The sequence below is a fragment of the Notamacropus eugenii genome, chromosome 1 (genome assembly GCF_028372415.1).
Source record: "Notamacropus eugenii isolate mMacEug1 chromosome 1, mMacEug1.pri_v2, whole genome shotgun sequence".
Classification (NCBI taxonomy): domain Eukaryota; kingdom Metazoa; phylum Chordata; class Mammalia; order Diprotodontia; family Macropodidae; genus Notamacropus; species Notamacropus eugenii.
This window is the reverse complement of record NC_092872.1, coordinates 620,280,830-620,298,327: the sequence shown is the minus strand read 5'-3', so window position 1 is coordinate 620,298,327 and position 17,498 is coordinate 620,280,830. Positions and strand designations below refer to the sequence as shown.

General features: G+C 38.1%; 1 protein-coding gene across 4 annotated transcripts in view; it reads right to left on the bottom strand.

Annotated features, from left to right (window-relative positions):
• ZMAT4 (zinc finger matrin-type 4) overlaps positions 1 to 17,498 on the bottom strand; it is a 756,701-nt gene that overhangs the window by 278,715 nt on the left and 460,488 nt on the right. For all 4 annotated transcript variants that reach the window (XM_072635103.1, XM_072635102.1, XM_072635104.1 and 1 more), the window contains one exon: positions 3,667 to 3,763. In XM_072635103.1, coding sequence (XP_072491204.1) covers positions 3,667 to 3,763 — 97 coding nt within the window. The remainder of the gene's footprint in view (positions 1 to 3,666; positions 3,764 to 17,498) is intronic.

The window sequence follows — 17,498 nt, the reverse complement described above, 5'->3', positions numbered from 1 at the left end:
TGATAACTGAGGGAGTAGTTTAAAGGGATGGGGCTTGAATGCCTTTAAAGAAGGTAAGGATTCTAAAAGGCAGAAATAAGTAACTGAGTAAGCCAACAAGCATTTATTAAGCTACTGCTACACTAAGTCAGGCACTGTGTTAAGTACTGGGATGCAAAGCAAGACAAAAACTTGATCCCTGCCCTTGGGGAGCTCATATTTTAATGTAGAAGGAGAAAATTTCTAGATATAGTGGACAGCATGTGCAAAACTGCAGAGGTAGAAAATAAAAGGTTGGGAAGCAAAAAGAAAGCCCATTTGGCTACAGTGTAGTATATCTACGGGAATAGGCTGTAATTAGCTGGTGAAAAGAGATTGGAGATAGTGAATGGTTCTAAATGCCAAAAGGAAAAGTCAGGCTGGTATTTTAGTAATATCGTCCTTGCAGCTGTGGAGAGTAGATTGGACAAGGAACAGATTAGATGCAGAAAGATGAATTAGGAGGCCATTGGGATAATCCAGGCCAGAGGTGATAAAGGCCTGGAGTAGGGTAGCTGTATGTAGTATGAGCACAGAGAATGGAATGGATGGGATGGATCTGAAAGATGTTTAGATAGAAGCAACAGTACTTGGAAACTGATTGGATGTGGGGTGTAGTGAAAAAGATGTAGTGAAAAGAATTGATGGTTCTTAGGTTGGGAAGATGGGTGAAAAGAATGGTGGTGTTCTTGAGAAAGAAATAAAGTCATCAGAAAGAAGAATGGTTTTAGGTGGAAGATAATTATTTTTCTTTCAGATATGTTGACTCTGAGGTTCCCACGAGACACCAAGTTGAATGAGATGTCCAGCAGGAAGATGGAAATGTAGGACTAGGAAACTGGAGGGAGATAAGGGCTAGCTATATATAGATTTGAAAGTCATCTGCTCACACATTACAGTTGAATCCATAGTTCATTGAGAGTGTAGAGAGAATAGGGTCCAGGACAAATCCAGGGTAAATCCATACATAATGTGGAGGTGAGGGAGAGAAAAAAATAATTGCATCAAGATATGGAAGGGACCTTAGAATTAATATTAAAATGCATGCGTGAAATATAATCCCCTGATGCAGTAACCACAGATAATTTTTGCTTGAATTTCCATTAAAAACCTCTAGTATAAAGGAGCTCACGCATTTCCAAAATATGCAGTTAGACTTTGGAACAAAATTTTTAGAACGTTTTTCTTAAATCAATCCAGAATCTAGTTCTTTACTTCTTCTTTTAATGAGCCTTTCTGACACCAGTCATTGTAATCTCTCTTCCACATAAGAGCCCTTTAAATACTTCTAACTGATAACCCTGTCACTTCTAAATTTCCTTTTCTCCAGGAAAAATAGCTCATGACATTTCAGTAGCTCCTCAGAGATCATGTTCTACAGGGCCCCTTCCTGTCCTACCTCCCCTTGCATGTGCTACATCTTTTCAGTATCCTTCCTAGCATTTGAATACCCAGAACTCAATCCAAATCTCTAGATATGGTCTGATCAAAACAGAGTACAGCGAGACTATTACCTTCCCCTTTCCTTTCCAGTCATTAAGCTCACATTAGCTTTTCTTAACGGCCATGTCACACTACTGAGGCATATTGAACTATAAGTCCAGTAAGACCCCAATATCTTTTTCAAATGAATGCTTATCTAGTCATACTCTCCCCAGCCTCGTAATTCTAAACTAATAACATGTTTTCTTAAGTTGTTTTCTCTTCTAAGGCAGTACAAGTACCATAGTGCTCTCCTTAAGACCCATCATATTTTCCCTGAGATCTCATCACCTCTTTGTTCAAGGTACCTTAGGTGTGCATTGCAGAAGTGCTAGGCCATTTATTCAGTCCTTAGCTTAAGTCCTCCTCTGCTTTCCCCACTGGAGGAATTCCTCACTTTTCTGCTATTTAGAGTCACCTCTCTCATCTTTTCCCCAAACCTTCTGGTTCCCCTTTTTATTGCTAATGGCACCCTCATTCTCCTAGTCATCCAAGTTAAAACATCAGTGTTATCTTAGACTCCTCTTTTTGCCACTCTCCCAAATTCAGTCAGCTGTCAAGTCCTGTCCTTCTGAAACAGGTGTCATAGTTGTCTCTTCCTCTCCACTCACAATGATGCCATACTTATTCAAGTTTCCACTACCTCTTGAATGGACTATTGCAACAGGATGCTAATTTATCTCTTACCTTCAACCCCCTTTTCATAGAACTGCCAAAGTAACATTTCCAGTACCATTTAGTTTGACCATCCATCCATCAATCAATCAAGAATAATTTATTAAGTGCCAACCATTAACAGGCACAATGTTAGGAGATGAGGCTGAAAAATGGCCACTTCAATCCAAAAACCTTCAACAGATAAAATCCTAATGACTCTTCATTGACTAATAGGTTATGCTCAAGTTCCTCAGCCTAGCATTCAAGGGACTCCAGAATCTGAATTCTAACCTTTCAGCCTATTCCACACTATGACTTGTCATATATCCCTACCCCCCAACCACAGTGGACTACTCACTGTTCCCTGAACTCATCAGTAATTTCCTATATTTGCTCATGCTATACCTACATGTCTCCTTGTTAAAACTGTATTCAACCTTAAAATCCCAGTTCCAAGGCTGCACACTCCTTGAAGTCTTCTTTCCTACCCTTCTGGTGGGAATGAGCCCTCTCTCTTCTAAACTCTCAAAACACATTATTTCTTTTCCTTGAACTTACCATACTCTATTTTGTACCATAGTCATTTGTGTACTTATCCTTCCCTACTAAGATTCTTAAGCAGCTTGCAGTCTTGGATTCATTGGTTCACCTCTCACCACACAAAGTTCCTAGCAGAGTGTTGCCCACAGTTTCTTAGTATTTGCTGAGGACTGGATTTGAATATGAGTAAATGTCCATTTAAATCACATAAAGAGATACTGTGTTAAGTTTCAGTCTTATGGAAGGTTTAGTCTACTCAACCCTGTATGGCAAGAGTTCAATCATTTTCTTAGATGAATATCATGTCAACAGTTAAAGGATCTCTGAGTTCATACATGTGGTATGTTGTCTCTTCAACAACATGGACTCCTCTAATAGACAACTTCATTTCTTGTGGGTAAAGAAAAGCATTACCTGCTATGCAGCCTTAACATGATGGCCTTAACCCTCAGATAGCCTAGGCCTTGGATGAGACCTACAGTCAGACCCTGGATTTGATCCTAAAACCTAACCAAAAGGGTACGTATAGTCCATTAAGAATGTCAACCCCTCATATTATGATGAGGATTTGGGGAAGGCATTAAGGTAGCATTTTATTTTGAAGAATAATAGAAGCCAAAATAATTACATCTAAACACAGGAAAGTCTCATCTCCTGGAGCCAGACCTTCTTATTCTAATACATGCACTTTGCAAAAGTGGCTTCATTGGCTCCATTTTACAACAACAATAATAAACAAGCACCCTTCCTCTGATTCTTTGTCTCTTCTACTGACAACCTCCTCCTCCTAACTTCTCTACACAAGGACACACATTTTAATAGAGATGCACATTTGTATCTCAAGATGTGCACTTCCCTTGTTATAAGAATACCATCCAAATGAGATATTAACTCTAGCTTATGTCTTCATAGGCATCCAGATCAATGGAAACTCACAAAAAAAATAACTAAAGAGGGGAAAGTACATACTTGGTCTGGTGTTTCGAGCCTTTCAGGTGGGCATGATACTGTTCTATTGAGTTGAGGGTGACATGACAGATGCTACACGTGTAACTGCGCCTCAGACCTGTGAACACAAAACCACAGTTAGGTTATCGTGGTCCCCATCACCCACCCCTCACCGATCTTCTGTTAGGTTGCTCAGAGGAGGAAACTGTTTAGTTAACAGGTCTCTGACAGGGTTGGCAAACTCAGCAACTTCCCACATAATATATTTGAGGGACGATAAGAAGCCTCCCAATCTGTCATCCTTTCACCAAAACCTTTCCCTCCCCAAATATTACAAAGTGTGGAATGTTACTATTATAAGATTAAAATCCACTATTATTCCTTTAAAATAATTATACCAATATTACATAATAGCGATAATTCATGTTTCTGTGGTACTTGACAGTTGATGAAATGCTTTCTCCACAACAAGTCTGTGAGGTAGGCTGTCAAGCAGTAACACCAGCGAAGGTCTTTCCGGGTCTTCCCAGGTGCTACGATCTTTCCCTTTTAGATTAGTTCTAACTCTGTAGGTATCTTGTATGAACCAGTTTATCTCCATGTTGTCTCTTTCATTAGAATATAAGCTCTTTGAGGAGAGAGATTAATTTTGCTTTTTCTTGGTATGTCCACAGTTTAGCAAAATGGCAGGCACAAGGTAAATGCTTAATAAATGCTTCCTGATGGACTGGTTGATTAGCATATCATTATCCTCATTTGATAGAGGAAGAAATTTAAAGAGGTCCAGAAAGATCAATGACTTACCCAGGGTCACATTGATGGTTGAGCAGAAACCTGAACCCATGTTTCCTGACTCCAGGTTCAGGCAGATTCCACTGCATCATGGTACCTTAGTCTGAACCCGTTCTTAAATATCAGTTTGAATTGAACCCCTTCACATAGTTTTACCAGTCCATGACATGAGATGCATTATCTTCCTGCTAGTGCTTTCAGGGTGCTATCACATTCTTGAAGGCCAGGAAGATTCATCTGTAACTGACTTAAAATGTTTTAACATAATCATTTTTTACAAATTTTTTTTTTCTGAAAAAGAGCAATTCACAGGGGTGGGAAAAAGATAACAGACATAATATGGGGCAAATAAATGGCTTGCTGTCCATTTCATTGAATCTTGCCAGCTTTTGTTCAAATGCCAAACTGGGTTGTACAGTCTGACAATTACGGTGTTCATTAGTCTCTTCTTCCCTTTATACCAGTAAAAAGTCTCCTAGCTGATCTCCTGGGCTCAAGTTCACAGTACCTCCAACACCTATATACCTGCATTATTATACAAGATCAAATCTACCTGGTACCCACATGTCCTCAGCGCCTTCTACCTTCTGATTGGACCCTGTTCCTGGAGGGCAAGGCCACAGGCTCTAGAGATTCTACTTAATGAGGGGTCTCAATATAGCTTTTCTCTACTTTTTCTACCAGCCACACTGCTTTTGGACTTCTTTGGAACTTTCCATCATGGCTGTGTCAGATACCTTCTTTCTCTCTCCCTTCCCATCAATTTTCAGCTTCCTTTTGTGAGCCCCAACCTGTTAGATTGGAAGCTCTTTGAGGGCAGGGACTGTCCTTGTTTTTTTATTTTTATTTGTATCGCTAGAACTTACCACAGTACCCAGCACGTAGAAGGTACTTAATATATACTTATTGACCAACAACTATGTACAGCTGCTGTACTATTCTTTCTAAAGAAAAATTCTGATTAGTCATTCATTGAATAGACTTTGATTCAATGTCCTCTATGTTCAAAGTATTGTGAAAGATTAAAGTTCAATAAGATATACTCATTTTGAAAATGTCTTCAGTGGCTCCCTATTATCCACTGGATAAAGCACACACTCTTTCATTTGGCATTCAAGGCCTGCCATGATCTGACCTCAGTTTTATCTTCCATTATCCCACTTCAGTCACCATAACCTCTGGACAAACTGGACAATGTCAAACATTCTTTAAAATTTCCCAGCTTGCAGTTTTTGCCTTTGCTGTTTCCTCTACCTGGAAAGCATTTGTTCCCCAAATGCTGCATCTTCCAGATCTGCCTCATTATTTCTAGCCATTCTTTTCTTTCAAGTTCAGCTCAAATGCTATCTCCTCTATGAAGCCTTCCCTGATGCCTCCAACCAGAAGTGAGCTCCTCTCCCTCTAAAGTCAGATAATGCCTTGTACCTTGTTTTCACTCTTTAATGTGTATTTTATTTGTTTGTATACCTATCTTATTGTCTTTATTAGGCTATAAGCACCATGAGGGCAGGAATCCTATCTTATTCATCTTTTTTAATCTCTCTCAGTTTCTGGACCAGTCTACTGTACAAAGTATAGACTAAAAACATGTTTATTGAATTGAATAACAGGTAAGCATTAATGTATTGACTGGAAAAATGAAGAGTCAGTCTGTCTGTGAAAGTCATAGTGGCTTTGAAACAACTAGATCACTGATCTTTTTATTTGACAACTCATTGTTCAACCAAGAAGCAATTCAATTATAAATATATATATTATATATAGTATATATTATATGTATAATCCATTAAGAATGTCAATCCCCCCATATTATGATGAGGATTTGGGAGAGGCATTCAGCAAGGACTTTATTTTGAAAAATAATAGAAGTCAAAAAAATTACATCTAAACACAGGAAAGTCTCATCTCCTGAATTTTTGACATTATTAACAATTATTATTAATATTTATAATTATTGCTAAAATAAATCCTTCAGATAGTCCTTTTTCATGACAAAATTGTGTTGGTTGCATCAAATCTTGTAATGCCACAGGCCTTGCTCTACTGGATTCATACTCACTCAAAAGATATTGGCCTATTCATCAATAGGGTGTAAAAAGAAGTAGAAGGAAAATGAACATTCATTGCTCAAATGGTGATAGGCAGTTGGATGAGAAGCCCGTTGAGATAATCTATCATTACATATATCTTATTTAAGAACTTCATATGGCTAAAAATCTAGATCAAAGTAAAATAGGAGCCAGAGACTGAGACAGATTTTATAAGAGGAATAACATGGTATTTTTAATCATCTCAAAGAACTCCCTGCTCTGAAACCTAATGTTTTTAACATAAATATTTTCCCTGTGATGCTGTATTGTGTGTTTTTCCTTTGTTGCTGAAGAAGACCAGGCCATCAGAGAAAAAATGGCATGACTTGCACTTGACTTTGTTTTGAGTGAGGGAGGGCTGTGCAGGTCAACAGCCTCACTTCTCCTCCAGAGCCATCTGAATCCAGTGACCAGATACTCATCAGGATGACTGGAGATGACCCAGGATGAGGCAGTTGGAGTTAAGTGACTTGCCCAAGGTCACACAGCTAGTGAGTGTCAAGTGTCTGAGGTGAAATTTGAACTCAGGTCCTCCTGACTCCTGCTCCATCCACTGCACCACCTAGCTGCCCATGATGCTATATTAATACAATCATAGAACACCATAATTTCAGAAGAATTAAAGTTACAGGTAACCTAAAACACATCAAAGAAACATATGGCAAGGGTAAGTGGTATGCAAGATTGTTTATAATGATGACTTTCACATGAGAAGGGGCATAAAAGACAACATCAAGGACATCAATGATTTTAAAAAAAAAGATTAAGGTAGAAATATAGCAAAAAATTAGCCGAAGAGATTGGTAGCCCAAGTATTACACTACAATTCATGGAATAATAAAAAACCAAAAAATTGTGGGAAGGCCTTCAGTATTTTGGCTAGATCCTCAGTGGAATATATATGGAAAGACTCTGATAAGAGTCACACAGAATAAGAAGCTGAGGATGGATTGTGTTCTGCATGATTAGAAATAGTATCCAAATTGATGAAATTCCCTATTTAAAGGATTGATGTAATTACTGATAATAAATCATAACAATGCATCTAACACTTTGTAGCACTTTAGTCTTTACAAAGCACTTTACATACCTTATGTTATTTTAATACTACAACAAGCAGATAGGATAGGTACGATAAGTACAATTAACTCCATTTTGCAAGTAAGGAAACTAAGATTCATAAATGTGATATATGTGTCCCTGTGGTTTTAGTGAAGGTTTAAGTTGAAATAATTTAAATGGAGCTTTAGGCTTTAACGGCACTAAGACTTTTGGGACTCCCTGGATAACTTGATTTTGGAAGTCCATGGATTTAAATCCAGGTCTTCGTGATTCTTCGTTCAGATTACTTAAACTGTGGATTATGACCCCATATAGGGTTGAAAAAAAAATTGGCAACAGTAAAAGTTTTCTGAAAGCACAAAGACCAATAGTTAGTTAAAAATCAAATGTGTAACGAATCTGAGTTGTTTCTGGTAATGCTTGACCAAGTTGCATCAAGCAACTTCACTGCAGCTTTGGTTCTGAACACACAGCATGAGCGCTTTGCTCTGCCCATGCCCTCAGGTAATGCAGTGCCAACAAAAGCTGCTGAAAAGTGAAAAGGGGCCACAAGTGGAAAAAGTTTAAGAAGCCCTGCTTTATACCATGCTGCTTCTCTTTAGTGATTTACAATTAAAAGCATGTTTCTTGCATCTTATCGATTACAAAACTGAATTGTAGAGGGGGTGAAATTAATTGTCTAGGGCCACCTAGCGTGCAAGTCTTAAGAGATTCAGTTTAGTTCAAGGCAATAGGCATTTATTAGCCATAGAGTAGTTTCAAGGCTCTGTGGGGATTCACAGACAAAATGAAAACTGGTATCTACTTTCAGGAAGCTCACAGTCTACTTAAATGGGACTTGATTTACCCAACCTTACAGAATCTTGGAGTTAGAACATCTCAAAGTTCATCTAGTCCATTCCATGTCCCTAAGAGTACCTGACAAAGGTTTTCTGGTTCAGACTTTCCTTGAACATTTCAAACCTTTGTTTAAAGCTCTCCAGTGAGGGGAATCCCCCTAAAACTCCCCAGTCTACCCATTTTGCCTTTGGACAGCTTAAAGTGTTAGGAAACACTTTCCTTATATCCAGCCTAAGTGCGTTCTCTTCACAATGTCTATCCAGTGTTCTTGGTTCTCTTTGCTGGACTCAAGCAGAACAAGCTTAATACATTTTCCGAGACAGCCTTTCAAATATTTCAAGACAGCTAACACTTCTCTCAAGCCTTTTCTTCGGGGTCAGCATCTCTCGATCCTGTTCCCAACAATCATACCACATGCTCTCAGGCCCTTTACCATCCTTGTTACTCTCCTTTGGATTATCAGTGGCCTCCCTAAAATGTGGTGCCTTACAACTGAACATAACAATCTAGGTGTCATCTAGCTAGGGTTTAGAACAAGGAAGTTATTACTCCTCTAGACCTGGATAATATATCTCTCTTATTTCAGACTAAGATTGAGTTCCTTCTTTTGGCTGCCATGTTTACACTGTTATTTCTTTTTACTTTTTTAAAGTTTTTAAAAATTTATTTTTTAATTTATGGAATAAAACAAACATTTCCTTAACACAGTATGATAAAAAATCTGTTGTGTACAATTTGCTATTCCTTTAAAATATATAATAAAGTTATCATGTAAATTTCTTTTTTTATTTCTTCCCTCCACCTCTGCATCACCCTAGAGATGATGATCATTAGACACAAATAGGTATAAATATATGAAAGTTATTCTGTACATACTTCTATCAGTTCTTTCTCTGGATGCAGACAGAATCTTTAAAAACAAAGGACATATGAAGAATTTGTGTATAATAGTAAAAGTGATTTATTTGTTCAAAGTTGCTCATAAAAGAATATTACTGTTACTGTATACATTATTCTCTTGGTTTTACTCACTTAGCTCTTCACCATTTCCTACAAGTCTTTCCATGCCCTTCTAAGATCACTGACCTGATCATTTCTTATAGCACAGTAGCATTCTATCACAACAATACACCACAACTTGTTTAGCCATATTGTGCTTTAGTCCAAGGGAAAAAAAAATGCTACTTGGCCATGCTTCACTGTTTTATGCTTGTGAAATTGAACCCAGGGGATAGACTTCACAGGTATTACCTATTAAATTTCATCTAATTAGATTCAGCCCAACCCTCTAACTCATAGGTTCTTAATCTTTGTAGTGTCATGTAGTGACTTTGGCAGTTAGTCTGGTGAAATCTATGGACCCATCTTCACGATAATATTCTTACATGCATAAAATAAAATATATAGGATACAAAAGAAAGCAATTATAATGAAATAGTTACCAACATATTTTTAAAAATTCCTCCAAAAGTACATGGAGCTCACATTAAGAATCCTTGTCTAGCTTGATATCAGGTCTTTTAAGTATAGATCTATCACAAGCCACCCAAGATAATGGGGGACTTTAACTCTGATTCGCCCCAAAAGAAAAGTGGAATCAACTGTAGTTTATCATGGTAAATATGAACTCATATCTTTAAAGGCATTCAGATAAAGGGAAATTCACAAAGAAAATGCAGAGGGGAACATATAGACTTAGTGTAGAGTTTTGAACCTTTCAGATAGCCTCAATATTATTCTATTGAGTTGTGGGTGATGCCTTGCCATCTTCTCACTGCAAATCTAATTCTCTTTCTGTCATATCATAAGTCTCTCAAAATGATAAGGGCATGAGATTGCTAAGAAATGTTATTCCATGAGGAATACATTCCCTCTTACCCTTTGTAATATACATGCTTCAAAATGATTGTGGAGATCAAATGTAGGTACCATAAGAAATCACAACCACTACAGCTGTAACTCTTACAGAACCTTCTTTCATGCTCAGAATCAGCATGTGCTCCAAGTAGTTGTGGGCTCCCTTCCCTGTGAATTTCCTCAACAACCTTATAATAATAAATGGCAACTGCCAAGGACAGAGGACCTCCCTCGACTGCCTGTAGAGTAAGCAAGGGGCCTGTGCATAACCAGTGGCAGCTGGGCAGGGTAAAAGGCATAAATAGCTATGTTTAAAATGGGCACTTTAAGGAATAGCCACCAATCTAATGGTTTGTCGGCATCATTACTTTCCATTATATTGCTCCTGCTTCTGAAGCCAGAAAGAGGGCACAGCAATAAATATGAGGCATTTTATTGCAGAGCTACAAAACCTAAATGGTAAGTACTATCCGGTGTACCTGAGAAGCTACAGAAGAGATCAGGAGAGGACCAGCCATAGCGGAGAGTGCCCTCCCTCTACAGGACACGCACCTACTACTTCTCATGAGATCTGCCTTCAATACTTCTTATATGACTATGGGGCAAGTTGCTTCACTTTTCAAAATCTCAGTGTCCTCATGTGTACAATGAGAACATCCAATATACATCTGACCTATATTACAATGTTGTTGTGAGGATAGGACTTTGGAAAGTAAAAAATACTAAGGGAACGGCAGCTGCTATTATAATTAATATAGTTATTCCTAGACTTAGACTTCTTCTGGTGGGTCCCCATGTCTAGGTGGTGACCTTGGGATCTCAGAGCAACAGCTAAGTGGTTCAGTGGAGAGAGTATTGGGCCTAAAGTCAGGAAAACCAAACTTAAAATCTAACTATATCTTACTAGTTGCATGACCCTGGGCAAGTCATTTAATCTCTGTTTCAGTTTCCTCAACTATAAAATGGGCATAATAAATGTATCTACATTATATTGTTGCAAGGATCATAAGATAGTATTTTGGAAAGTGCTTAACACAGTGTCTGGCACAAAGTAGGTATTCAATAAACACTCATTTCCTCCTTTAAAGGTTATCTCAGTAGATTGCAAGATTTGGTAAGTCTTACCAAGCTAGAAAGACCTTGAATACAGACCCAAAGACCAAACGGATCTAATAACCAGAGATCTGTCTAGCTAAACGCAAAGACAGTTGGGTACTTTTTGATATCCAAAATGATCCTGAACACCAAGGTATAGAATTATGATGATTTATATCTGTGCAGAGAGTGCTTACATCAAGGAGACTATTAATTTGTCATTAAACTACACTGAGAGTTTCTAGTACCAATGAAATAACAGATATAACCTGTATCCCTATCCTAATATTAGAAATAAAATTATCACCAGAAGAATATTGGTTTTAAAATTCTTCTGGAGACTTTATATGTCTGCAAGTTATAGAATACCAGTCTCCAAAGAAATGAAGTTAAGAATCCCCCCAGAGTACAAGGGAGAGATATTTGGTGGGTGGGAACACAGTGAAATCCATTACAAATGTGGATTTATCTAGAAGCTGCATAAATGATGTCATCAGAAAAACATATGACTGGGGGGAAAATAAGCCACTCACACAGAAAAAGATATATGGTTCATGTGCTCCATGGTAACCACACAATGACAAGAGAGTGAGAAGAAAGCCTTCAACACTTAAGATAGACCCCTGTTCCCCATCAGTAGAGGGGCATATGGGAAATGTACATGAGTAAGAGGATGGCAGACCTTTATGGGTTGCAGCCTGCACTGATGGAGGGAGTACCCATGTCCAAGAGGACCCATGGCACAGATATAGTGAAATATTAGAGAAGTGTAATTGTGATTTTAGGTAATCAGTACAACTAATCACCTTGAATTTGAAAAGTCCCTTTCTTCCTAGAAGCTTAAAAGCATTTATGATTGCTAAAACCCTAAAGGCCAAATTACTTATTCAGTTTCATATAAGTCTCATCCTTTCTTAACAGAGATCTTAAAGTCACATCAGGTCAATGAGACATTTTTGACAAAAGAGTAGACCAGAATACCTCAGGGAACCTTTTAAAGGTGAGTATCATCCTATCCCACCAATTCTCAATAACATCTTGCATCAGACTTCTCAGCTTGCTGGTATTCCTACTGTCAAATCATCATTTGCTTTTCACAGGTGTCCCCTTTCTTTGAGATATAGGTTCACTTTCTAAAGGAAGAAAGTAAAGCTTTGTTTCAAGAAATATTTTTGAAAACATGAGTGAAAAAGAAACATTTTCTGTCTGCTTAACCTCCTATAGAGCTGAAAATTAACACCTTCATCATCATTTCTTCCCCAAGCAATATAGGTAACCCAGGTTGCATTGTGAACAGATTTGGGTGCAAATTCTGCTGTCCTTCTGGTGGTGCTGATAAAGAAAAGGCTATACTATTCAGGCCCTACAGCCAAGGAAACAATTCGTCTTCCCTAACCTCATCTAATGTGAGAAAATTCCATTAGTCTCCTTGCCTACTGTGCCTTAATGAATGGCTCAGCTCCTAAAACAAAGACATTCATTATTTTCTGGGCTTCATCTCCCAGTGTAGCCAATGAGTTGTAGAGGAAGTCTGGGTTGCTTGGAGTTCCCATTCCACAACTCTGCCTCCAAGCGCTGACCAGTAGGTTCTCAATAGTCAATTAAACACAAGCACATGTGCTTTCTAAAATTGCTCTTTTAACAACTTTTTAAAATTAAAAAAAGAAAATAGGAAGAAAACAAAATCACTGCATCATCAGAAGTTGCTGCCAACCCAACCAGTAAACCCTAAAGCAGAAGAAGAAATGTATTCTCTATAGTCAAACTGCTATTTAGATGTGATACATGCCTGGCCTGACAAATGATGAAGAGATGGTCTATATAAGAAGGTCATAGTTCTTCTCTCCTTTTGTTTTTTTTAAAATTACAAGACTGGGACCTTAGAGATGATCAGATCCTACACCCTTATTTTACAGAGAGGGAAACTGAGGCTCAGAGAAGAAAAATAACAGGAAATTATAAGAAAGTAACTATATGCTATAAATGGCTGGAGGGTTGGCCTTAGTGTCTACACACTGGATTGAAATCATCCCTCTGACACAGACTGGCTATGGAAACACATACAAGTTGTCACTTACCCTCTCAGTGCCTCACACAATTAAGACCACAAGTTACAAGGAAGTTGCTGATCTGCACTGCAGGAATAGGTTCCCATGGTAGGAATTCCATACACAGATGAAGTCACAGATCTCAATCAGGAAACAAGAATTCATATTTATAGTATAATTTAGTCTTCACAAAGCACTTTAGTCATAGCGACCCTGGGAGGCTCATATTATAAATTTTATTATTGGTGCTTTACAGATGGGGAAATTGAGGTTCAGGGCAATGATGTACCTTACCAAAAACGTCAGACCTGCCCAGTGTGCAACATGCTAGACCTTGCTTTCTTTCACTGTACATATCAAAGATTAACTTTAAGTGCCTTTTATGTTTAAAGCAGAATGCTAGGTGCAAGAAACACAAAAATGAAATACAATCCAACATTTGGAGTTGCGGAGACAGTGCAATGTAAGATTTTGATCTGAATTGTGATTCTCTCATGTGAGCTCTATAATTTGAAATAATTAATCTCCCCTCTCTGGGACTTATATAGATAAATGGAGTTGGGGGTGGGGTGGGTAGGGGAGTAGTGTATTTGATTATTTTCAAGTTCTTTTCCAGTTCCATAGCCTATTATGCTAAATGTGAAAACTGCCTGCAAATCACTCTGAACATTTTCTTTCTCTTTGTATCACACACAAACATGTCAGTTCAGCAGGACCTAGGGAAAATAATAGCTCACATTTACATATTGTTTTCAGTTTTATAAAGCACTTTCCTAACAAGAGGAAAGCTTTCCCTTCCTCAAGCTCATTCCTCTTCCATGCTTCCCTCTTTCTGTCATGGCCACCATCCTTCTATGTTTGCAAGATAGGAACCATCTTCACACTTTGTCACTCCAATTAGCAAATCAGTTGCTGAGTCATGTGCATTCTGAGTGCACAAGATCCCTCTCGCCCATCTCATTCTCTCTTTTCAGACAATTGCCACCCTAGTTCAAGGCTTGATCGCCTCTCACTATCACAATACCTTCCTAATTACTCTCCTTGATTCATCTCTGCCCAGACCAGTCTTTCCTCCATGCAATCCAAAGGAATTTTTCTAAAGCACACGTTTGACCATGTCATTTTTCTATTCAATAAACTTCAGTGGCTCACTATTGCCAGTGGGATCATGTACAAACTCCCCTGTTTAACATTTAAAGCCCTTCAGATTCTGGCTCTGACCTACTTAAAAAAAAAAAACAACACATTTTTACTTAAAGTTTTGAGTTCCAAATTTTTTCCCTCCCTCCTTCCTTCTCCCTTCCCCCCCCCCCAAGATGATAAGCCATTGGATATAGGTTATACCAAACATTTCATATTATTTATTTTGTACAAGAAGACTCAAATAGAAGAAAAAATGAATGAAAAATAAAATGAAAAATAGCATGCTTCAGCCTGTATTCAATCAATATCAGTTCTTTGTCTGGAGGAGGATAGTATGCTTCATCATTAGTCCTTTGGAATTGTCTTGGATCATTGTATTACTCAGAATAGCTGTCATTCACAATTCTTCATCAAATAATATTACTGTTCTCCTTGTTCTGTTCACTTCAGTATGCATCTGTTCATGAAAGTATTTCCAGATTTTTCTGTAATCATTCTATTTGTTATTTCTGATAGCACAATAATTTTCCATTGCAATTATACATCACAGTTTGTTTAGTCATTCCTCAGTCGATGGGTATCCTTTTCCAACCTACTTTAAACCTACTTTAAATTCCTATACAAGGTAGCCAAACTAGTACTCTTACTTTTTCTCATATATGACACATCTCCCATCTCTGTACATTTCCATTGGCTTCTATGCCTGAAATATACTCCCTCATCACCTCAGTCTTTTAAAATCCCTAATTTCCTTCTGTTGAAGGAAAATAGCTGAAGTGTATTTTCTTCATGCAATCTTGACTTACCCCTAAATACTAGTGACTTCTACCACAAATGCAGACCTTGCATTTATAGTGTGAGTATCATACATATAACTATATGTACATATGTTACTTCCTCCAACAGAAGGTTGCTTCTCAAGGTTAGAGCCTAATTCTTGTCTTTATATCCTGAGTGCCAAGCACAGTGACTGATACATAGCAAATTCCTAATGTAACCCTGGTCCCAAAACCTTTTGGCCTGGGACTCTCAGTAGTGCAGAGCAATGCCTTGATCCTATATGGGGCATGGGGTAAAGTTAGTGAGAGAGAGAGAGAGAGAGAGAGAGAGAGAGAGAGAGAGAGAGAGAGAGAGAGAGAGAGAGAGAGAGAGAGAGAAGAGAGAGAGAGAGAGAGAGAGAGAGAGAGAGATTCAGAGATTGATTCAGAGATTGATTCAGTCTCTCCAGTTTTCTTTGGACCTTCATTGAGTTCAAGCATCTCTTTGGGCTCTGTAGTCACTCAAGTACTTCTGGCTTCCAGTTTCAAAATAAGAAGATGAATGAAACCAATCTCACTTCAGAATCCTGAGTGGAAAGACTCTGGGAAGAAATGAGAGGAGTTAGCAGTCTCCATCATGTCATTTTTCCCACCTTGCTGCACTAGAGACTTCGGAGAATTTCTCCTTGGGTGAGATCCAGAACCTTCTCTCTTGGTTGAGCTGTTACATCTCTCCCAATGGGAGAGCTCCTTTACTCTGTATTGTCTGGTATATATTTTCTTACACCTATTTTCTCTGATTTCTATTTTGCTATTTGGATAAATGACTTTCTTTTCTACTCAATATGTGTGTTCATTATAGAACTGGGATTTGTTGGGAAGGGAGTTAAGTCTTGAATATAAAGCTAAGTATTATATCTAGTATTTAATAATATTTCTAGCCCAATACCATCCCTTTCTGAGGAGAACATAGTGGCAAACAATCTGGCTTCAATCTTCTGCTTCTTCTCTTGGAGGGAATTAAAGTATCCTTTGGACAAGATTAAGGAGAGAAGTAGCTAGAGATGCTTATTCTGGCTCCCTTTAAGCTAAACAATGATACCATCATGTTACATGTGGGCCATGCTACATTAATAGATGTTTGTTGACTGAATGCTTAATTGATTTAACAGCCATTTGAGATAGGCAGAACAAGGATTATTATACTCATTTTACAGATGGAGAAATTGAGGTCCTGAAAAGGCTGCTTTACCCAGCATCACACAGCAAAGAGATAACAGTATCCAAGATTCAAACGGAAGATTTTTGGCTCCAAGTTTGCTGCCCTGTGTTACTTTCTCAGAATGACACAAACTAGACAAAAACCACCTTGGCTGTCGCCTTCCACTTCCCTGTAAGTGACCCTTCCTTTCCTTCTGTATTCAAATCCTATCTCTGTCCAGGAATTTTTCTTACTATCAAAACCTCATCAACTATTTTCTATTATCTATTCAAGGCTTAAGTTGCTACATCCCCTTAGGGTGTTTGCATTTTAATAGGAAATTCCAGAAGATTAAAAAGTCTTCTAGGACCAAAAGAATAAAATTCTTATGGTTGGCACTTAGATGCTTTGGCAGGCCAGCAGGAGAGATATTTTAGTCAAGGGAGTCTTCATGGTGCCCTGAAATCACTCTATCTGGGTGACTGCCTGTTCTAACCCTTCATGAGCACTGGCATACACATATTGTCAATGTCACATGATAAATCTCCGTTACAATCCCTCTATTAACACATTCCCGCTCCAAGGGGTACTTCGTTGCACTGAAGACCTCATATAAAGTAAGGAATTGCTGTATGGTATAGCAATGATAATGGCATGAACTGTTTACTGGAACCAGCCCAGTCTTCTTTGATCAATAATGTAACTGCTGAGGTTAATAGAATTCAATACTTTACAGATGGAAGAGAAAAAGAAAAAACATCTAACCTGTCAACACTATGAAAGTAAATACATTGTGTGAAGTCTAGAGAATTATAGTCATTCAATAATTTCTAAATAAATTAAGACCTGAGCATATGAGGGAAACAAAGAAAAGCATTGGGAAAATATTCCTTTTGAGAGGAATAAAAGCCAGAAGAGTGTTCACAACTTGGCATAGAACTGAAGAGAAGCTCAGAGATTGCCAACT